This window comes from Micropterus salmoides, unplaced genomic scaffold (genome assembly GCF_014851395.1).
Source record: "Micropterus salmoides isolate LMB-PRFRI ecotype aquatic unplaced genomic scaffold, ASM1485139v1 Ms_hic_scaffold_22, whole genome shotgun sequence".
In the NCBI taxonomy this organism is placed as follows: Eukaryota; Metazoa; Chordata; class Actinopteri; order Centrarchiformes; family Centrarchidae; genus Micropterus; species Micropterus salmoides.
In genome coordinates this window covers 17444114-17467947 of record NW_024041373.1, presented here as the reverse complement: position 1 = coordinate 17467947, position 23834 = coordinate 17444114, and the positions used below count along the sequence as shown (strand labels likewise).

At 39.4% G+C, this 23834-nt stretch overlaps 1 protein-coding gene across 6 annotated transcripts in view; it reads right to left on the bottom strand.

Annotated features, from left to right (window-relative positions):
- pcdh15a (protocadherin-related 15a) overlaps window positions 1-23834 on the bottom strand; it is a 222534-nt gene that overhangs the window by 138761 nt on the left and 59939 nt on the right. For all 6 annotated transcript variants that reach the window (XM_038737732.1, XM_038737727.1, XM_038737729.1 and 3 more), the window contains 2 exons: window positions 20136-20254; window positions 4013-4078 (listed from right to left, as the gene is read on the bottom strand). In XM_038737732.1, the coding sequence (XP_038593660.1) occupies window positions 4013-4078; window positions 20136-20226 (157 nt within the window). In that variant the 5' untranslated portion in view covers window positions 20227-20254. The remainder of the gene's footprint in view (window positions 1-4012; window positions 4079-20135; window positions 20255-23834) is intronic.

Genomic DNA, 23834 nt, shown 5'->3' with positions numbered 1-23834 from the left:
CTACTTTTTCACATGTGGAATAAGGACTAAACTGAGCATGTGCAAAGTGAATCAGGTGATTCTCTACTTGTTCCTGATTGGAGAAATTGGACGTGTTACAACTAACCTGTGTTTTAACCATCCCCGGTCTTCCCTAAGCATGAAGAGACTACATCAAGCCCTTACTGGCTAGACGTTGTGTCTTAAATACAGAAAAAAAGAAGTAGCCCCTTTAGAAGCTGAAAAAAGTTTAAGCTCGCCGACTCCAGCAAAAGTGGATTTATTTTTTTCAATCATTAACAACACGGGCAATTGAAATAAACAAATTGATTCAGCTTAGCAAAATAGCCTTGCTTGGGTCAGAGGTCTGCTCAACATCCATGCCACCGGGCACTATTCCCCCACAGGGGGCCGTGCCACCAGTTTGAGAACCACTGATGTAAAGGAATGAAGCAGCAGAGTATGATCGAACTAATGACAAGATCGTTGGAGAGAAACAGTGTGAGGGATTGAATTAACTTTAAGGAGAGAAGCTAATGAGTCCATGGTGTCTGAGAAAAACACTCACATAGGTTGTCTCATCTCATTAATTCTTTAAACCTGCTAACACATTCACCACTTTCCAGAGCTGCCTCCTAGCCCTTTGAATGCTGCAGGCACAGGACCTGGTATTATGGATGGGAAGAAAGCCTGCACGAGAGGAGAGTCATCCTGGCTGAGATGAGAGACCTTTAAACAAACTGCATGGTATTTAGCATCTGCACTCTCTATTTGCCATCATTTTAACTCTGTCAAATCTTTTAATGCTGTGTCAAGGCGGCTTTGTAGCCAGTTGTCTCAGGTCTAAAAACAGAAGCACAGAGTCTAAACCCAACATACCAATGAGATGATGAAAGCAAGGACCTTGCAACAGACTAGAGAAAATGGCTGAAACACTTGGGCTCACTTTGTTTGTCTTCTTACAGACTGGCGTGACTTCTTTCTCGGTCAGACGAGCTTTGTGTGGTTGACTTTGGTGCAAGTTCAGAGATGAGTGTGAAGAGGCAGAGGCCAGACAAGGATATTGTTTCCTCCCAAAAGAGTGTACTTTCCATAACATGAATGTTTTGTATGAGTACTAGTAACAACCAAACGACTTAAAGTGATGGAAGGATAAGAAGTGCTTTGTGTTGAAGTGCCCCTCCAACACCATCAATTTTCATCATTATCTTATTTAAATATAGAGTTTTCTTTCATTTTTTCATGAATCCACTGTAGATGTTAATAAAAGCATGAAAGACCATAAATTACCATCAAATAATCTCCACACCTTTAATGTGGAGAGTGCATTCAAGCTGATAATGTGTCTCATTCTGCTCAGAGATATTCACTAGGTCATAATATTAACAGCTTGTGGTGCTAATATGAAGTTTTTATCATCTTTCTTTTGCACAGTTTTCAGACTGCAGATGACTGTAGCCTTAATGAGAGGCTTCTAATGAATCAATCAGAGCTTGCCATAAAAATTACTCTAAATCCAGGTATACTGCAGTGGCTATAGCTGGACCACTGCCCAGACCATGTCTTGTAACGGTCTCACACTTCACTTAGAAGAAAAAAAATTAAACATCAAACTATTTTTACAAATTTAATATATAAAACAACTCACCCATGGCTCTAACTGAGAGTTACTGTGCTAACATATAATAACCACTGGTGAATCTATTCGATTACCCATCAAACCACTTGTTTTGAACATTAAGTTTATCCAGGAGGTTATGTTTAACGTCAAGCATGCATTTTTTAGTGACCAATACGATTACCTGCATCATTAGCTTATGGAGTATTTTTTTACTTTGATTGCCTCAGTCAAGTGGAGGTCAGCCTTCCTCAAGATGTAATGATTTATCAGCATTTAGAGTAAATCCACCTTGGCAGATACACCACATAAAATAATGCTAAATTGACTTTCTTTTTAATAAAGCCCTTCAGCAACACTGTTTTCTGATTTCCTATAAGATGATGTTCAATATGCAGAGGGTTGAGAGGATCCTCACTCTTCAGGCATACATGATGATATGATACAAATCATGAATTTGAAGAGACAAGATAAAAGCTAGCTCTTTTATGGACAAACTGATTTCCCACTGCTGTTGTAGGAAGTGTTCTGTCAATGTGAATATACACCCTCTTTCCTCATATCTAGCTGCCCCTATTCTATGAGATAGAAATCTCTTCAATCTGATTAACCGCTTTTGGATTTAGCTCATAGGCTGAATAACCATAAGAGACTATGGAAAATGTCTTCCCAATAGAGATCTACTCTGCAAGTGAATGAGTCTTCATGTGTTGTGTCTGGCACCTGTCAGTGGGTCTGCAGAAGCAGCAGCTTGGATAAATTAAACATTTTAAGCTTCATTTGAGCAACTAGGTTGAACCTATGCATCTTGGCTCTTCTGTCTGATGTTGAATTTGTCCTTACGAGAAGCCAAGCATTATATATTTATTAGTTTGTCTATCTTTTCTGAACTCCAGACAGACAGGTGATTATGTTGTTTGCTTTCCCATTCACTGACATGAATGAATATAAAGGCAAATGTTCAGAAAATATGGAATCTTATTATGTGCCATTTGTATGGTTTCTGTGTGACAGAAAAGAAGAGATGAAACACATTTAGAAGGATAATTGCTTTGGTCAATAATGGCGGGTTGCCTGTTTTACATTCCATTATGGGGAGGACGAGCTCTGGGCTGTTTCATCAAGGAGAGATAAATAAAGGGACGGCAGAGCCAGAAGAGACCCATATCCCAGGTAAATGAGTGCTTTATGAGGAAGATTAGCGCAAATCCCTCACACACAGAGCATCAGCACATGTGGGGCGAGGGAGGCTTTCGGATGCAGGCTTGGCTACTTCCATCTCACACATTCCCCCGGCAATCGATCAAAGCCCCAAATCACAGCTGCACACACAGAGAGGAAGGAGTAGGTGAGACAGTATGACAGCCTGAATTGGAGGCTATTGCATTGATGAATGGCGGCCTCATCTGACACAGAGCCACCCAATCATACTCGCAGGATACAAATATGCACATTAGTTGTATGCATATGTGCAGACACGCAATTTCTTCACAAAAGTTCACCCACAAAGCAGTGCTCAGAGCACATGCAGTGAAGTGTAGCATCAGTGAAAAAGTATTCTGATTGCATAAACAAGCTCTAGATTCTGTCTTCAGTGAGAGCTGTTCATTCAACTCTATTAACCTGCAATACTAATATCTGCAGGGAGAACTGAGTGAGAGAAACACACACCTGCTCCATTTAGGGAAACGTATTTCTCAATTCCGTCAATGAACATATAGCTCCTCTCCAAGCACAAAGTCAGCACTCATACACACACATATTCGCATGAACACACACAGTCATCAACAAAATGTAGATGGCAAATGCTCACAGCAGCAGAGCCATGAGAAGAAAAGAGAGGAAAGCTTCAGAGAGCCGAGAAGTGGGTGCAGGCGATGGAGAGGCCAGAAGGAAGAGAAAAGGAGGAGTCGAATAGTTTCACCTGACCCACTCGAGAGGTGAGTGTCTGCTCTACGCATCAGTGATTCCTGTACTGCCGTAGCACAGGTATACCACAGTAAAGACAACCCGCGAGGTGAGCAGACTGCTCATTAATGGAGCCCCATGTCAAGTCTGTATGCCAAACACCATCTGTATTCACTCACTCAGAGACACCCCCACACCCCCACACCCACCCACCCCTGGGAGAACAGAACAAATATACACAAGACATCAGCCAGAATTTGTTTGTCTTTAATTTAAAATACAAACAAAATGTTCCTATATGTGTGACAAAAGATCCCCCATAACCAACCTGCGGCAAGAGACATCAGTCACAATAGGGGAAGTATTAACTTTCACTGTAGTACAGAAATGATCCCAACAGTGTATTCCACGCCACTTGAATGCAGAGCATTTACCATGCTTGAATACAGAATGAAGTGGATCAAAAAATAAGTGAGGAGCATAGGCGGGCAGTTGTTTGGTACATACCGTTTGGGCTCTCCTCATCAATGGTCACTATGGTTGCAGGGGGGCCTGGCCGGGACAGCTTACACTCTGCATAGGCATAAAGGAAAAGCAAATTAACATAAAAGAAGCTCAATTACCATTTTTAAATAATTTACTTTGTAATCCCAACAGTATTTTGTGCTTCATGACAGCTTATGAAAATGACTGCAAATAGATTTAGCTTTGCAGCTAAACAGTATTGATATACAGCAGTGGTGAAAAGTGCATTTATTAAGCATGTACTTAAAAACAATTCTGAGACTTTACTTACTTATACTATGATATTTTAGAGGGAGATATTGTACTTCAATACATTTATTTGACAGCTATAGTAACATATTTACATATGTTAGATTTAAAACAAAGCATGTCATAAGCTTAGAAAATACATCGCATTGTTATAGATTACACCGGTGTTAAACGTCTCAGGTAGTTTCATTCAAATGACTGTTTGAGGCCCAAAGAGGTAAAATTATCCAATATTTCCACAAAAAAGCAACATATTTTTAAAAAAAAAAGGTCCAAAAAATGAATTCAGATTTTGTGTAGCAGTGACAGGGGCCCTTTTTTCAGCAGAATGAGTACTAGTACTTTGACTTGAAACTTTTACTTTTTACTTGATGATGATAAACTGATATACCATAATACCTGAATATAGCCAACAGCAATGCTAGAAAAAACATTGCAAAAGAAAATGACAATCACTGACACTGTAAATATGTCATCGGTCTGAGGAAATAAACCTCACAATGTTGTTTTATTGTCTGTCATGCCATAAGCTGTCACGTTGACACATCGTTTTACAGCGTGGCTGTACAAGTGGCATCAATGACTTCTACTGCACAAACACCAACAGGAATGAACTGTACGATACTGACACTAGACAAACAGGGTGGTCAAAGCATGTGGCAAAGCAGAGCACTGACGAGAGCCGCTCCACAGATGGAGGTCACAGCAGCTATATGGTACAAGCACATGGGACACAGGTAGTGGCAGCTTGACAGACAGCACCAGATGGGACAGCAGGAAAGGTGGAGAGGAGGACACAGGAGGAAGGGAGGTGTCTAGTGAGGTGGGATAGGTGCTGAAAGGCAGCTCGCTATGCAGCTGATGTGAGGATTGTTCAGGATTAAATGTCTTTCAACAGGAAAGAGAGAAGGGAAGACAATGAGAAAGGGAATTTAGGAATGTAATAAAACAAAAGGAAAAACAGACAAGAGATGTTTGACCTCTTACCCTCGTACTGCCAGTCTGAAGGGGTCAGGGGTTAGTGGAGCCAGAGGGAAGCAGAGCAGAAGCATGGAAGAAAAGAAAAGCATGAAAAAGTTGGTTGAGGAACAGCTCTGATATTAGGAAAGGAGAAAAAAAAAGAAAAAACATAATTATAAAAAAGAACAGATATTAGAAAATAGGAGGACAGAGAGGGAGTTTCAGGGAGGATACACAGCAGAAACCTCCACTAGAGAAATGGTGTAAGTTAGTGAACCACACATAGTTTTTCGCCCGCAGATCTTTTATGCTGCCAATAGCTGCCGGCTGACCTTATTCCACAGGAGAGGTGTGCATCACAAATATAAATCAATTTAGAAACTAAAACACTTTCCTTTGCTAAATTAATTGGTACCATGTGTTGAAACCATATGCAGATTATTCAGCATTTTCCCATATCTCTCTTTCTTAAATGGCTCAGCCTTCATCTTGTAAGATATTTAATCTCAAGCAACTTGCTGTTAGTTGGTGTCTGCTAACGTTTCATGTAGTCAGAGATGGACAGAAAGAAAGACATATGGTCAATGACACAACGTCAACAGTGCTATAGGGTTTCACAACCGCCTTGTGTTGCCTGACTTCAGTTGTGCAACTATGCACCTGTTGCCAGGAGCAAAACAGGGATAGCTTTCTTATTAAATATGCATACCCCTGAGCCTTCACTAATGTGGTGGTTAAAAAGTGCACTTTAATCAGAGATAACAACCTTAGGATGTGATATTGTGGCATTTTTAATCATGGCTGTTTCCGAAGAGCAGATACACACAATAATTAGCAATTAAATGGCAATGAAGACCTGAGGCTACAGTATGGGATATTTAATGCAAATCATTGATTGCATTTTCATATTCTTCTTTGTATCATAATCTGGGTATGTTTTGTGAAGAGTTTAGGTAGAGCTGAGATTTACATCCATGCAAGGAATCCAGTCTTCCGGTGTGACAATCATTTCTCAGTACAGCCTTTTCTAATCTAAATTCTTTGAGGAATGATTATCAACTTACTTGTTTGTTTTAAGAGTTTTACAGAAATTAGAAAACCTGTATCCATCTGGTGAAGAAATAGCAGGGTGAGGGTTTCCTTTAATAGCGACAAAATGAACAGAGCAAGTGGGTCACACCTCGCAATCGGAGACATAAACAACAAGCAACATCAAAATAAGTATGCAAATCTGCTCTGAGAGAATATACTCTGTGTGAAGTAGAAAGAGTGTGCACATGCGTGCGTGTGTGAGTGCGTGGAATAAAAGTTACTTGCACTCATTTTGGGAAGCTTTTAAAAGGGATCACAGAGAGTCTGTTTTGTTAGTTTTGCATGTGTGTGTTCAAGCACAAGTGTGTGTGTGTTTGTGTGGGTGTGTATATGCATGTGTAGCTTTAAGTGGTAGTCGTGGCAGCAGGAGAGAAAGATGTGAAGAGTCCGCTTTGAAGACAAAAGGCAGAACCAAACAGAGATAAAGAATAGTGCCTCCATTCGCCGTGCTAATGGTCCTATATTGCGATCAGAGCACAAACATATGTTGCACTGAGGAGTAAGGTACGTGCACACACACACGCATGTGAATACAAACACATGGACAAAAACTTGAAGCAACAAAGTCTGCTCAGTCATGTTCACTACGGAATTGAAATTATTCCAACCTCTTGCCAAATTTATACCTTTATGCAGCGGGTGATATTTTCAAATGACATTCTACATCAAGCTTCCTCCCTTTAAAAAGCCTTCTAGAATAATAAAATCACTTCCCCATGGCTTTCTGGGTTCATACAATATTGTGCCAAATAGTCCTATCAAATCTCCGAAGCTGTGCACCCCCCTGCTGCAGCACTCAAGATAATAATGCAGGGTGAAACCTACCCTAATACACATACACAGTAAACACATACATGATTGGAGAACTACTTATAGATTAATCCACTTATCTGGAATACCATGACCAATCCTAATAAGCCACATTCTTGAATTAGGAAGATAGAATGGTAGGAGAGCCAGAGCTAATTTGGTGCAGCAGAAGGGGGGTGTTCCTACAGAGGAGAGCCAAGCTTTGGAGTATGTACACAGTAGCTATACTGTAAGATGTTGAGTATACATCTCTGAAATGCATGGTAATGTGGAAAAAACAAACGGATAAAGAGCAAAGTCTATTCAACAGGCTTGGGGCTGTTTGTGTTTTTAGCGGCAACCACATTTAAGAATAGAAAGTATGTGTCTCTTATCTACTTTTTTTAATTGGTTGCATTTTAAAAGGGTGAAGGTTGAATGCATGAACTATTGTGTGGGTATCAAAAGTTTTTCCACCTATTTTATTCAAAAGAACTGTAGGCAATGGCCTTGTTTCAAATCAATACCTTCAGAAAAGGGGAAGCTAGTGGTGGAATATCATGTGCCAGCGAATGAAAGAAATACTTCACAATTTTTAAACTTCGCTTTTGTGTTTTTAACTGTAGTCAGTGCATCAGTATTGCGGTGACAAATTCATAAAATAAATTTAATAATAAAAACAAAATAGTCAACAGTCACTCAATAGGTATTTTTTTAGCCTGATCAAGAACGAGAAATTATGTCGTTTAAGAAGATGAAGACAACATTAGATCAAACGAAAAGATGCAAGTTCTCCTTATATTGAATTGTAGCTGCAAAATTTCCAATCACATTTTGTTGGATTCTTTCACTGGTTGAATTCTGCTAGCAGTGTAATAATATGCAGTTTGCTTGGTTGCTAAACAGTTCTAGCATAGTCACCAACAGAAGCTATCAGAATAATAGGTATATATTGTTTTGATTGACCCTTCTAAACATGGTCAGGTTCTTGTGTATCAGTATATAAAGTACACATTGTATTGTTCATATCTGTAAGACAAGTAGAAAGTACCATGAAGCAGAGATGGGGACTCGAGTTAGAGACTCAGAGAGGTTAACTCCCGACTGTCATTCGTTATTAAAAGATGAATGAGCGTTTGTTTACTTGCCAAACTTGTGGTAGTCGATTAATGTAATCATTTACGTCCTGCTGGCTGCCATCACGTTAATTATTACCATTTGCTAGAAAGAGGTTTAAGGTTTATTGTTGATCATGCAACCTTACAGTTTTATTTAGTTATAACGTTACACTGGTTTGAGAGTGGGGGATGAGTTGACCTGCAGTAGTTTAAGCTGTCCTTGATTGCATTGCACATTAAATGGTTGTGTGTATATAAGCTTATAATAATGTAGACGCATTGTACATTAGGCTACATGGTTATGCTCTGTAAGTTAAAAACAGGTTGCAGGTTTATTGTTGACTATGCAACATTACAGTTTTGTTTAGTTAACATTACACTTGGTTTAAGAGTCTGGGGAGTGTGTTGACTTACAGTATTTAATAAACCATCAATAATTGCATTGTACATTACATGGGGCTCTGTAAATGAAAAACAGGTTACAGTTACAATATTCCTTATAGCTATGCTGTTTTATAACCAACCTGGATTGAACACAGCAGGTGATATAACATTCGTAATAACCACAAGAGACTTGAGACTTGACTTGAATAGCTCAAAGACTTGTGAGCATCTCTGCCATTAAGTGGGAATGAAATACTGACCAGGAACTGAACTGGGTTTGGGAATACACCTAGCTGCCTGGCAGGAGATTAAATCTTCCGATCACTAATCTAATAGGTAATCAAGGCCAGTGGCGGCCTTAAGCATCTGGGGGCCCGTTTTGAGAGCTAATGTGGTGCCCTATCCCCAGATTAGTGCATAGTTTGCACTTTCAGAATCATGGACAACGCAACATACAAATAATCCAAACAATTTGAATTAGAAACTGAAACAATGACATTTTTGCTCAACAAAGCAAACATTTTTGTTGTTACATCTTTGTTTCAGAAAATACCTGCACGCGCAATAGTGTTGTAGTACTTGAGACCGGTCTTGGTCTTAAGACCACTTTTTGATGGTCTTGGTCTTGTCTCAGACTCGACCGCATTTGTACTCGGTCTTGTCTCGGTCTCGTCTCGGTCTCGGACATTGAGGACTCTGGATTTTATTTCAAGACCAGTCAAGACTGTAACTTTGGGAATATCAATAAATTGCTTTTGCATTGTCTGATTTGTTAACATTCTAACTTTGATTGGAAGTAAAACTTATTGCTTCAAATGCAACCAATAACCCTAATTAAACATGTGTTGTTCCCGTTAACGACTGTCACCCCTCCCCGCGATGCTTACGTTGATTTCAGCTCTTAGTGTTTATGTGGGTGATTTAATGGGAAAGTGGATCTTTCAGATCGCTTTGAGAAGTACCTATGATCTCGTTCCACATTTTATTGCGTGCCATGCAATGCAGGGAACTGGTCTTGGTCTCGCCCTCCCTTGGTCTTGGTCTCGACTGCTCTCAGCCCCTAAAAGTCTTGGTCTTGTCTCTCATTTGTGTACCTCAAAACACATTTATTTACAGCTGAGACCCTAACCTTTCAATTGCTGCTTGTTACAATATTAATAAAAATATTAATAACATAAATTATGCCAGGGAAATACGGCAGAGTGAGAAGTGTGCCAACCAACCCCAGTCTCACAGGGACACTGGACATCAGTGACAGTTGGGGCTGCTGAGAAAAGGTCAGTCTATACAATGCCGATATTCATGTTTTTTGTATTAATTTAAATTGCCAGGATAACTTATATTTAATAGTAATTATCAACAAATTGGAACAGGTTATTCACCAACATATTGTATGTCAAAGCATCCACAGAAGCTACACAGTCAACCAGAGGGAACTAATGAGTGAGACCTGCAAGGAGACAGCGCCCGGACGAGGGAGAGGTGTGACCCACGACCAGTTCATTATAGTTTATTATAATGCAGCGCAGTGAAGAAACAGCCATTTCATAGGGACAAGTGTATATAACACAGATCTGTCTGTCAGTCATTGAACAGAGACTCAAGTCTGCAGTGTTGTTCATTCACTTCAATGACAAACCACAGATCTGTAGATGATAATTAGGCTTCATGATCAAAGAAAGTTTTTATATCACACAGACATCTGTATGTGTACACTCCCTCTCTCCCGTTCGTCTACATGCGCTCTCTCTCTCTGCTGCAAATCTGCATCACACTTATCAATTGATGGCTTTTAAAATGCCTAGTTTTATGGGTGCTGAGGGGGTTGCTGCACCCGAACTTCCCACACCCATGCCTCTACACATTGACAGAAATAAGTAGTTTATGTTTAAAGTGGGTCAATTATTTAATTCTTGCATGACAGTCTGGGCCCGTTTCAACTGAAATGGGTGAAACAAGGCTGCCAATAACCAGGGCACTGTTCACTTTAGAGACCTGATCCGAAGACAATCAAAATTTCTTATAATTTTGAAATTGGGGTAATTTGCTCTCACCTAAAAAGATTGTCTCACTAATCAAACTAACAATGTTGACCTGAAGCTATAAAACCTCAATTACAAAATGATTACTGCTCGTCTCACAGAGGAATCGGGTGGAAAAATGGATGCAAGCGAGCAATCAATTAATTTGTGGAATGCCTGTGATTGAAAAGAATAACTTTTTTTTCGCAAAACCATGCCATTTTACAAAAGGATAAAGAGCAGCGCAGAATATATCAGACAATGCAAATGAAACAATGACTTCCTTGTATAACACTTTCACCAGCATCTCTTTAACACTTTGAAACATACTCTGCCTGTCAAATGAATAGTGATACTGACCTAGTGAATCAAATTGTTTAACAGTGTCATTTAGGGGTATACAGTGGTACGAAAAATGGAATAATTAACTATAAGGTGTTTTGGAGAAGGCAAAGCATTTCTATGTACTGCTATGTACTGTTCACATGCACCATCAATGTACACTGTTAACATTTTTTCTTTACATAGTTCTTTCATCATACTTTTCAAATGAGACGGTCTGAGATGCAGACAACCTCCTAAGCAATTCAATTCTTTGCAAGGCAGCTCATCGACCGCTATATTACTGGAGCAACAAGGCAGTGGGAAAATGAATTCTACTCACTGACATTTACTCTCAAAAGGCATTTTTACCTGCCACTCGATTCAATAGCTTGTGCTTTCCTGTGGCTTCATCTGCAAAAGCACCTTTTTAGCAAACCAATAAATCAAAACTGCAGCTCCCTGAGAGTGGAGATTTAAAAAAACAAAAAACAGACTTTAAAGGACAACTAACCCTAACAAGCAACATAGTCCAGGAGGCTGCACTGTCTCAATCAATCTTGCACAACTTTACAATAAACCTACAAAAAGGATCAGGCATCTTATTTAAAAAACAAAGAAATGCAAACCATTTCACAAACTGCAGCCAAACACGCTTGATTTCTTTAGATGTGTGCCGCCACTCATTAAAATTGTGAAAGAAGGAGAGGGAGCGAAAAAAAGCGAGACGCAGAGGGAGAAACGTCTTGAGAAAGGGCAGAAGCAACGAAGAGGAAAGCATGAGCTACTTTCTCATCCTTTAGATGGATGGCAAACTGCCAACTCAACATAAGGTTCCTCTTATCATGAAATGTCTCACACTATATCCATATGCAATCATAAATGCTTCTGCCCTTTCATATAATTATCAGACCCTATGTGATGATAAGGAAATGTCTAAAAGGCCTATGGGAAGCTCCTCCAGCAAGCACAGGAAAATCAGGAAGAGATCATTTCTCTTCTTTTAGACACAACACCAGAGGTCCACCTGAGGGAGAATGTCCGCTGACCTCTGGTTTGACCTGCATCTACTTAGAAAACGTCAAGGTTGGAGGTTAGAGTTATGACTAATCCCCGGGGGGGGCAGGCAGCCCAGGACAGGGATGAGTGGAGACAGAGCAAACAGGGACACGGTTTTAATTTCCCAGTTGAATTGATAGAGTTTATTTTGCATGGATCCGTGTCCAGTGAGGCAGAGGGGCATTGTGGGACAGGTCCAACAGGGCCTGGCAAAGGACGGAGAGACAGACAAAGGGCAGCTGTCCACTGACACACATTGCCAGGTAATTGCTGCTCATGGGCAGACAGCAAGTCAAAACAGATGAGCATCCACAGTGGTTGGCTGTCAAAGCTGTGCTGCGCACATCATACAGTAAAGGTTCCTTCTTGTTCTGAGAATACTCCACTGGTTATTTCTTCACCATGCCTCAAAACCTTTAAATATTTATAAGATAAATGATTTTTGTCCAGTTCATTTTAAGTTTTTGCTTTTATGTATTTGATATGTTTATCTATTAACAAAGGGAGGGGAAAATACTTAAATCCTCACAAAATAACAGACATTAGTGTATTTGATTACATTATAATGTACACGTGTTTCTTTGCTCCGCCCCTTTAATTGTAGGTCTCCCTTACATGTAAGTAATATTACATTACAGGTATGACTTTTATAAAACAGTTACCAAACATAGACATTTTAAATCTACACACAATGCATTTGCAAGTATCTTCTACCACAATAAGTACCACTTTGTGTTTTTATACTGTGTGTTTTATGTGTTTTAATATGTAAGAGTAATTAAAAATGAATTAAAAACATTATAGATACCAACCTAAAGCTAATTTCTGAGTGGTAGGTTTAGCCCCTTGGACTCTATAGTGACTACAATGTCAAGACAAACACGCCAGGTATGGTTGACTGTCGCTGTGACAACCATCTTAACTTAATAGAAATAACTTGACTGCAGCAATCAATTTCCATTATGTCATATTAGAACCCAACCGATTTATGATTTTGCAGATATATCTGCATCTGCGTTTATAACAGCCAATATATGACTATTAAAAAAGAGAAACAGACAGTCGGATCCTTCCCTCAGGTCATGAGTGTAGCATAGTTTTCCCACCAGAAGGTGGGCTGCAGCTCCTCTGTTCAAAACATTGTAGCACCACAGAACAAAACATCAGCTGACAGCAGCCTAAGTCTAAGGTCAGAGCCGGTGTTCTGTCGATATGCTACCTATCGAGATGTGCTACTTGGCAGTTCTTTGCATGGCTAATGGTTAGGGGTAAGGTTAGGGTTAGATGTTAGTAATTTGCATAAAGGTTGCATTTTTCGATACCAGCTCTGCCGGAGCTACGGTGAGGAGCTCCTGGTAGCTCAGTGTTCCCAGTCAGTTGGTCTTTTGTCACATCAATTACATGACTTAAATAATAATAAAAACAGCCCTTATCACTTCTCTCCTGAAAACATTCATACCAGACTTGCTAACCCTCCCGATTTTCACTGCACTCTCCCAGGTTACAGCAAGATGTTTCATGTTACAGTATGTGAGTGGTGGAGGCTGACAGACGTGATTGTAGATTTATTCTGAAACAGAATGTTACGCTGACAGACTTAATTGTATATATATTCTGAAACAGTGGCAGCACTTCTAGTGAACGGTCTTCTCATTTCTCCCTAGTTCATTACTTCTAAATATTATTTAACATAACTTACAGCAGCTAACGCTGCCCGTTTGTAAATTAGCCACAAAGCCAATGCTGTGTTTATCAGTGGAGGAGTGCTAATGTTAATGAGCGATTAAACTGTAGTGTTTGACGTATTCTAAATATATCAGCAAGTTGCTTGTCTCTAGTTACAGCAGGTGTGTCAGAAATAATTAAACCAGAGCGGACTTGTGAATAAACGTGAGCTGTACAAGTATCTAACTCAGCTTCCTGCCTAACAAAGTTCTCTAACGTTACCTCTTCTTTTGAATGTGAAACGAATCTCAAAGTTGCAGGTCATCATGTAGACAGTAATTTAGAATTAGATTAATTAAACAGCAGCGTTTCTGCAGTGTCACTGTATCATAGACAGTATGTTTTAGAAAGTTGTCATTGTGGAAGATTATATGTAAGGTAATAACTATTGCATGACAAAAAAAAAAAATATATAATTATTTGCCTATATAGGAGAGCCCTGTTTATCATTATTATTATAGCAATTACATGAGATACGATATATGGTATTATTCATAGTAGTAGTAGTAGGATATATGGCTAAGTTTTATAGTTTGTTTTGCTGGCCCCCACAATAAAAATTAAAAAAAACAAAAAAACAAACAAAAAAAAACAACAACAACTTTTAACTACCATAGCTACACACGCGCAAAGATTTGGTTTGTGAAAATAAGAGTGGATTTATTTCTGTTTATATACGAATAAAAGTATTCTTGCCAGTAACTTTACTCCTTACACAGTCGAAAAGCAATATGCATTTCCAAATGTTCAAAGCAACAGAAGCCAAGTATCTGAATCTAAGAATAATTTGTTTTCTTTACAGTGAAGGGACTGTTGCAGCTTTGATGTCATGCCACTGCACTTCCCTAAGACAACAAATCTGGTGAAATTACAAACCAGTAAGGATTATAGCAGCTAACAATCCAAGAATTTAAAACCCAACTCAATGTGAAACAATACTTGGGAATGTGTGAGTCAGTTCTGTTTCGTGAATAAACTTGCAGCCTCACGCCCTTATATGTAGACATTCAGCCATTCACAATTTCCTTACTTCAGAGGAAAAAACATCTAAATCGATGTGGAGAGAGACAGACACGCTGCAAGAAGAAGCACGCAGCACTATGTTTGGCACACGGAATGCAATCACTGCCTCTGCCTTCCTCTCTTTCTCTCCAAATCTCTCATCATTAGAAGTGTGTGGTTTCTCTGTGGGGCTTCTCGCTGTAATTGTGTGTATGTGCTTATTTTTAAGGGTTACGAGTGGGGTGGAATATGTTGGTGCTAAATGGAAAGCAAATTGCAGACAGTCATTGAAGAAAGGAGAAAGTTTATTGTGGGGGGTTGGGGGTGGGTGGAGGCAGTTGTGATTGTGAAAAGTGAAGAATGTCAAAGAGAGAGGTGGAAATTTGTTCTTGCAGCATCATGTAAATCATTAGTGGTTGATAACGGAAGAGAGAGGGGGATTCATTTCCTGAGGTGTAATCCCTCTACAGAAGCTCTCCTTCCTCTTCATTGCTGTCTATCTTTGTCTCTCAGTGGGGTTAACCACACAGGCAGGAGGGCAAGGTTGCAATCACACTCCCAGTGAACATCACGCACATGCTCACTTACTGAGCTCCAGTATGGGCCTGTTGGTACAGACCACAGGTAGCACAGGGCCCAGTCTTAAAAAGAGTGCCCCCCTCCCTTCTTGTTCTACCCAGAGCCTGATTACAGCCTACTGGTGGGCAGATTAAAACCCCTTCCCCCTGTCACTCTGCTGCTCCCTCAGTCCACAGGCTTCTGCTGCAGCCAGACACAGTCTGCACATCTGGCCTCTAATCAGACAATCCCAAAAATAGACAAACAATTGTGGGTCAGAATGGATGTGCAGATGGGAAGAGAGGCAAAGAGAGAGAGAGACAGGCAGAGAGATGGAAATAGTGTGAGAGAGGTAGGCTGATGTCACATGGCAGAGGTTTCCACAGGCGAACCAACTAATCCTCACCTCACCCACAACTGCAGAGATGCACACATCCAATTGTGAATGTTTGTGCATGGGTGTGCATGCATGCATTTGTCTGACATCTGGATTTAGCGACAGAGGGATTTAGAGGTATGGACTGTGTGCATCTGTCCACTCTGCTTAGGATTGACATTTGTCCTTTCATTACCATTTGTTAAACTGCAAGCCGCGCTAGTCTTGATGGTAATATACATGAGGTCCACTGCAGGGTTTAAGTGCACATGTGCAGTGAACAACCAGTCCCTGCTGAGAGAGGCTATCTGAGGCTAAAGTACAGAGCAGTCACAGTGAGATGATGCGAGGTAAGGTTATATATATGAAAAATTAAAACGGCAAAGGTGTTAACTACTATAAATCGCAGAATGAGGTAACTACGGCTGAAACGATTATATTGATAAAATCGATTAATAAAATGGTTCGACACAAATTCTTTGCATCGATGCTTCGTTTAATCCATGTAACTATACGGCACAGTGTTTCGCATGGACATTTATTACTGTCGCACATCGCGCTTACGCTGTGAACACGACGTGATTATAATGCCACTTTCTGAAAAGTAGAGGAAAAGAGAGAAAATAGCGAGGGACAAAGAAGAAAGTGTCCAAAGTATGGGACTTTTTCAAGCTAAAGAAAACAACAATTCTGTAATGTTACCGTCCATCCACCGTAAAACTTATGTCGCCTCAGCAACAGCACGACAGCACCTTAACAAAAAGCCCCGGTGTTCTGCCAGTGGACCACAGACAAGGTAACAGTAACAGCAACTTTAGCATTTAACTGAAATCATGATTGATTGTTGAGTTGAAGGCTAGCCAAAATAAGCCGCAGACCTCAGCTGAAAATTTGCGCACGTGCGTTTGTTGTTCTCCCTTTTGGCTGTGAGTTTAGTATAATTTGTATAGCACTCGGGTGATGTTTGTGTTGGTAAAGCGGCTGTCTAGTTGTTGGTCCGATGTTTGCTGTATGACACACTACGAATTTCCGAAAGGAAATAATAAATATCTATCACCTATAAATGTGCACAGCTGATCCCGTTACGGGGGAGGCGCCGCCGCCGCCGCCAAGCAAAAGTACTTCTTAAATGACGCATTGATGAATCGTTGAAATAATCTATCGAAGCTTCGAATACTAAAATCATCATTAGCTGCAGCCCTAGAGGTAACACAGTGGTGTTTGAGGATTGCAACTTTAAAGAAAGGAATTAAGGGACAGACTACTGAGGGAACATAGGCGGAGTAGTGGAGGAGAGAAACAGAAAGAGAACAGTCCTTTAAATTTCTTATTGCTTCCTCCTATTAGTTGATACTAGTTGGTCTTTATTGTTTTGACAGACAGAGACTTTTAGCTTGATTGTTGTTTTTCAATGTTCATGGTGAAAGAGCTATTAGTCTGTCATTCTTCGAAAGAAACACTAACTATTGTATTCATAAATGCACTTTTAATTAACAATATATTTGAAGAGATCACTGCTTGAATACATTCATGCAAGGAGAGACAATAACACTGAATACTTTGACATGTTTTTCAATTAAATGAACTAATTGATGAGTTAAATAAATCCTAATGTTTGTCAAGCTGAGCCCTATATTCTCACATTGTGTCCACATTCACATTATATACAGTCTCCCTTATAATTAAATCAAGACTTGACTCGGCTTGAAAGGCACTGGGAAGTCCACTGGAAATTGCTGCATGCATCACTCCACAGCCCATCTAAAACATTTCTGGTTGCCATTTTCATTAGATAGACAGACAACAAACAAGTTGACAGAGCCAAAATCCAAGGACGCCTTGAGGTGGGCAGAGGAGGGAGATTTATGAGAGAGAAGATGAGGGATGGGGAGTTGAGGGAGGTGAAAATCCCTGCTCAAACCAAGTTCATCCCTGGGTGACACTGAACGGCAAAGGGAAGCAACAGCATCCACATTCGCCCTCAGCCTTCAAACCACAACAACTCTGATATACTCTTTCACCCTCTGCTCCCTCATTACAACTATGACACTGTGGGTCATTTGCTGGCAGACTCTGATAAAAGCTCACTTGCATTGCTAATTACTAATTCCTGCACCCCCTTTGTTATTATTTCTGTTTTTTATGGTCATATTTAAGCACCCACAGCACTTGGTAAAGGTTAGGGAAAGATCATGGTGTTGGGTTAATACTGAAAAAGTCAACACTGACTTGAATCACGAGACAGGACATGTTTACTGTTTAACAAGTGCATTTCTTGCCTAAACCTATCCACACACAGGACTCAGGATGAGAAACTCTCTGGTCTCCAGTGTCACAATCCTGCACTTTGAACACTACTCTCCTTCCTATAGGACTAGTGTGCGATACATAAATGTATTGGTTCCTACACTAGAAAAAACTTTGCCAGGGAACATCATCCAGGCAGCAATTAAATTTCCCTGTAACACGCAATTGGCAAGACATATTAGAATACTATAATAATTTCTAGGAGACAGGGTTGGATTAAAATACTTAGGATGCAAAAAAAATCCTTTACTTGCATAACAGAAATGTATTTAAGGTCTGCCATAATTAGTCACAAATGTTTAGTAATGTGTTTTCACTGAACTGATCTAATATTAAAAACGTAACTAGAGATTACAAATTATAAAGAAACATTGTAATTTTGTGTCTATATTATAATCCTTTCACATGGCGTGCCACCAAACTTGCTGCCCTACACTGTGAAGTCTGAATCTTAGGAAAAGCGAGCGGGAAAACACTGACATGTAAGCAACATTAGCTCAAGCAAACAAGTTTCTTGATTCATTTTAGCTCAAGATCAGTGATCCTAAATAAATAACAACCACTTGTCCTGTCTGTCGAGAACACAATTTGAAGCATTGATAAAGAGACTCTTGGAAATAGTACCTTTGTGTGCTAACACCATTACAAATTGTAAAATAAGTTACCCACAAACCCATATTGCACAGGGCTGTTCTTGAGTACAACAGCTGTTGTGTTTTGGGTCAATGGTTTCCTCACTCCACACAACATTTATCTATTAATGCGGTCAGAGCCTCAGAGTGAGACTTCATCCAAAAAGCAAACCACAAAGTACTCGTTCACCTTCAAAGGCTCATTTAGTTTGCCATAAAGCAAGTCATTTCTCTACTAAAATATCACACAAACTTATGAAGCAAACCTTAATTCAAATAAAAGAAGAGCTTAAACCCTTATCTAAAAATGCTTTTACATTAGTGAGCTTGTCAAGGGAAGCCGGAAAGGAATGAAAAGAACAAAGGAAACGGGGTTGGGATCTTAAAATTGACCTGAATCATGTGCAATACTGCCCCATGGGGGGTGACGTTGGAGGGGTTAGGGACGTCTCTGTGCATGTGCAGACTCCTCTCAGCATCATCTTTAAAGACCTGCCAATCTTTTACAGTTGCAAATCACTTTTAACAGGCATCTGTTACAAAGTCAGTGACTCAAGACTATCAATGCTGAGATTCCCAATGTAATGTGGGAACTAAAACATGAGAGTACAAGGAGAATCCTCTTAGCACAATCAGTGAACTGTGTAGGAAGAAAGCTGGATTTACACCCGCTCTTTAAATAATGTTGTCTTTTGAAAAACATGTACATTTGAAAGGGAGGATAGAAAGAGAAGTGTGAAAGCAAAGCTATTTGCATGGAAAGATTATGCACAATGTTGAGAGCTCACCTGAGAGCAAGTCTCTACGGTCCCTCCTCTTCAATGAAATCAAACTTTTCTTCTTAACTCTTATGAAGGTTTTACAACGACGTACTGATGTAAGCAAAATATATAATTTCTATTAAAGAAGGCACATACTATTTGGGCTGTGATGGAAACCAATCAGCCTTACTATCCATTGGGTCTTGGCGATAAAAAACAATAATTACTGTGATATAATTTCCCTCAAATGTTCAATAAATATTCATTTTAATAAACTTCAATCATGAACAATTTAGCACTTAACTTATATTTTAATATGTTTATTTTGTTGAGAAAAAAAAAACGTACTTAATTTTACTTATAATGCTACATTTTTGTTGAAAAAAAGATTTTATTATTGTAATTGTTTTGAATGTTCTAACTCAGATTTCTGAGGTGATCCACTGTTTGGCAAGTGTTTGTTATGTTCTGACCATTAAGAATAGTTTAAAACCACAACTAACTGTTTCTTCAACTTTCACTCAGGAGCAAAAATCAGCCATTAAACTTTAATGATTCGACATTTATCGTGATAAATATAGATAGACTGATCTTTTATTGTTGTAACTTTTTTGGCCATATCGCCCAGCCCTACTATCCGTAAACATTACATTAGAAATAACAGATTTATACAGCGAACCATGTTTTGCAAGTAAATAGCTAAAAAATATATTTTTTTAGATTTTAACATGAGTTGTACTTCCAGTCATACCTTCTGTGTTCTGGCCCCAGCTGTGGGTTAGCAAAGAGAGGATTGCCATTCCTGTCCCCAGCCATCTGACGAGCCACCACCCCCGTCGCATCTTCTGTCAAGCCTTATTGCCTGCCCACCTGGACATAAAAAAAAATACAGGAGAGAGGATTTTTCATTCATGTCTCAGAGAGCCCCCCAACCCTCATGCATGCACAGCTGTGACCAACACATGCACAGAAACTCCTACAGCATTATCACTAGGTCAGTACTTTTGACAAAACACATTAATCCCGCAATTCAACTGTGTGTAACAGTAAATAACATAGGCCAAAGGATAGTTTGACTTAATCTGAATGTATGCAGTTACTCCTGTCGACAAATTTTCTTAAATGCAGTAAAATTGCTATTTTACCATACTTGCCATTATTTAAAGCAACATTTATCTCGACAGTGGCGTAATGCTTTACAGCACCAACATGACTCTTCAGCAAGCAAGCTATAAGAAGCAAAAAAGTATATAATGTTCACAGTAAATTATTTCTGTAAGCTAGTTCTTTATTCTCTGTATGGATATAATGGCAAAGGCTGTGAGACTGAAGACGTTGTAGGAGGAAGCGAGGAAGAGAAGGAAAGAGAGTGACAGAGCAAGAGGCTGGACGAGAGTAAATATCAGACTGGCTTCTTGCTGTTTGCTGTAATAACTTATTAACTGGCTTGCAATGTCTTGTGTTGTTACGCTTGCTTGATGTTCGCCTGTTAGCAAAGTTATGGAATTAAATCAGACAGAGGTTCGATAGAGGTTTAGCCGCTAGCTTTAAATCTCAAATGGATGTTTGCAAACTTACTAGATGGCACACTCTTACATCAGTAACGTTACTATAAGTGCTCTTGTGTCGGTTGCTGTCTAGCTTTGTTGGCTAGTTTGTCATCCAAGTTTCAAGCAACATTATGCTGCTGCAGGGATAGAACAGCAGGGGTGTCATGACGGAGCAGGGCGAGCGGGCAACACAACCAGGTTCAGCAGCCTTTATGGACACATTGTTAGCTAATGGCAGAGGGAAAGAGAATGAAGAGGAGGATCTTGGATAAGTTGACCAGATTTTTGTACTAAAAACCGGGGACATTTTTGGTTTAGTGGTCAGTAAAAAAATATAATGTTATTATATATGAAATAAAAAAGGGGGACAATTTCAGTTTTATAATCTGTCAAATATAACTAATTTTGAGGCAGAAACCATCCTTCCTTTCAGTCAATAAGAGGCTACAATCACTTTCTGACAAGTATGTGTTGTTTTGTCCATTTAAAGGTATTTTAAGACGTAAAAGTACTAGGTCATTTATAATCTGTCAAGTATAACCCTCATGAATATAATCAAGTCATTTCAAGGCAGAAATAAACTTTCAGTCAATAAGTAGAGGCTGCAATCACTTTCTGGCAAGTAGAATAAGCCTACTGCATTTTATGTGTTGTAGGTAAGAAGGACTGAATTGGTTGGTACACAGCAAGTAAAATAATGCAGAGTCATAAGGATAATTGCAAAAGAGATCATGTCATATATATATATATGTATAAATAACTCAGCAGTAAATCATGTTAATTATAGGCTACAGTCTGTTTACCAAATATAAACAAGGATATTAGACACAGGCCTACCAAAGACATAATCCATCTGCAACAACAAGCTTCTATTATTGCCTATAATCAAGTAAATGTCCAGCCTGGTTACACTATAAACACTTTTGACCACAATTGTGATTGTTCTGTTAGAAGAAACGTTAAAGATCACAAAGACATAACTTTTTTATTCCCACGGACAAGTGATTTTTTTTTTGATATGTCTGTTTGCTGTTTGATCCAGATAAAAGCAGCAGACATAAAATGAGTGAGCAATACAGCTTTAAGATACTGCGCGCGTTCTGGTGGATGGCAATCACTTTTCGGCAGACGATCACTTTTCGGCACGACACCTATCTGCTCCGCTGTCCCGTCTTTCTGGCCATGTAAAATCTGATTTTAGATCTGTTATAGAGGGTATGCGCATGAAGTCACAGAATGCAGTTACGCTCACTTGTTTAATGTTTGGCTGTTAGCAAAGTTTCGACTTGCTAGTTCATCATCATAAGTAATGTAATCCTAACAAAGTGTCCTTATTTATTTAAATCTCTATTGTAATTTAGTGGTAAATGTATTTTAGGTGAAACCTAAAAGCCCTCTGACTTTTATAGGGAGGATTCAGTGCAGGCAGCACTCACTCCCTTCCCTAGTAGACAAAGAATGAATGTTTGATGTTCCACCAATGAGAGCATGACCAGCCTACAACAAGTCATTAAACACGTAATACAATCATAAGTCTTATGCCACCTCGATTACCATCCTGCTGTCTGGTCCAGCTCACTCAAAATAGAGCTGCTGGTCTTGCTCAACTGCTCAATGATGGACTGTGTGGAAGAGTTTCATGCAAGGCTGTCATGAATGAGGATGGAAGAGAGACTGGCATGTAGCCCCAGTTTATAAGAAATATCTGTGCCTTAAGAAAACCTGCATACTTATATTCACAGCTAACACTCCCACCCACCAATGATAGACATGATTATGACACTAGATATGCCTTCATGGGACGATTCACATTACCTTTACCTAAAATCAATCCCTTAAAAAAAAAAAAGGTTTAGAACTATGTCATACTGCTACAAACTATCACTACATTTAACCCAGATTACCAGTAAGACCATTTTCAAAAATACATTAAGAACAGCAATTATTCAGAAAGAAAGCAGTGTAGGTTAAATATGATACTCTGTAAAGGTTGATTACACTTGTGGTGCTAACTTAGTTAATTCTTCACTGTACACTGGTAGTATTGAGCAGTTATATACACACACACAACTAATCTTACTATGTTATTTATTTTAACCACCAGCCTCCATTCTAGTTGAAAGAGCGAGCTATACACTTTTCAAAAAACTCATCTAAGTCTACAGGAGGTGAACATTTTATACACACAGAAAGAAATACATTTCAGGTGGGATTTAATGGCACAAACAGATGAAAAAAAAACATCCCTGCATCACCAAAATCATAAGCCGCCAGCACCAAAGAATCACTCAGAGCAAAGACATTGTATCAGCTCCAAACATGATGATGGTGCCTGAACCAAACTGACAAACAGGACTTACAGTAAATACACTATACGCTGCTCAAGCTCTGGTGGAAATCACAAGCAAAGCAGTGAGAACAGACTGTACATTGCATAGCACACACATATCCATAGCACACAGCCTCCACTCTGAGCTAGAGGAAGGAAATGTGTCAGTGAAAAGAATACAGGGTTTAAGCTTCTATCTGTCTTAGCTATTTGATGTCACACCTTGCTCACAAGGTTTATTCTCCGAACAGGTGATAAGCTGTGAAATCAGCTTTCATAGCATATGCTAAAGGGACGGGAGGGAACTCACAAGCATCATCACTATCATATCAAAGCATGTTTGACTGAATCATAATCTCTTACTCATACTATCAGCAATTTGCAAGAGTGATTTCCCTCTCTTTTTCACTCAGTATGTCTTCCATACATATTGCACAGTATTTACTTACTTATTTGCTTTCTCTCACATATGTGGAGACGTACATCCAAACAAATTTTACAGCACTGAACCCAACGCCAAAACAAAAGACATCTTGCGTGAAAACTCTGTGGACAGCAGGAGACAGCTGTG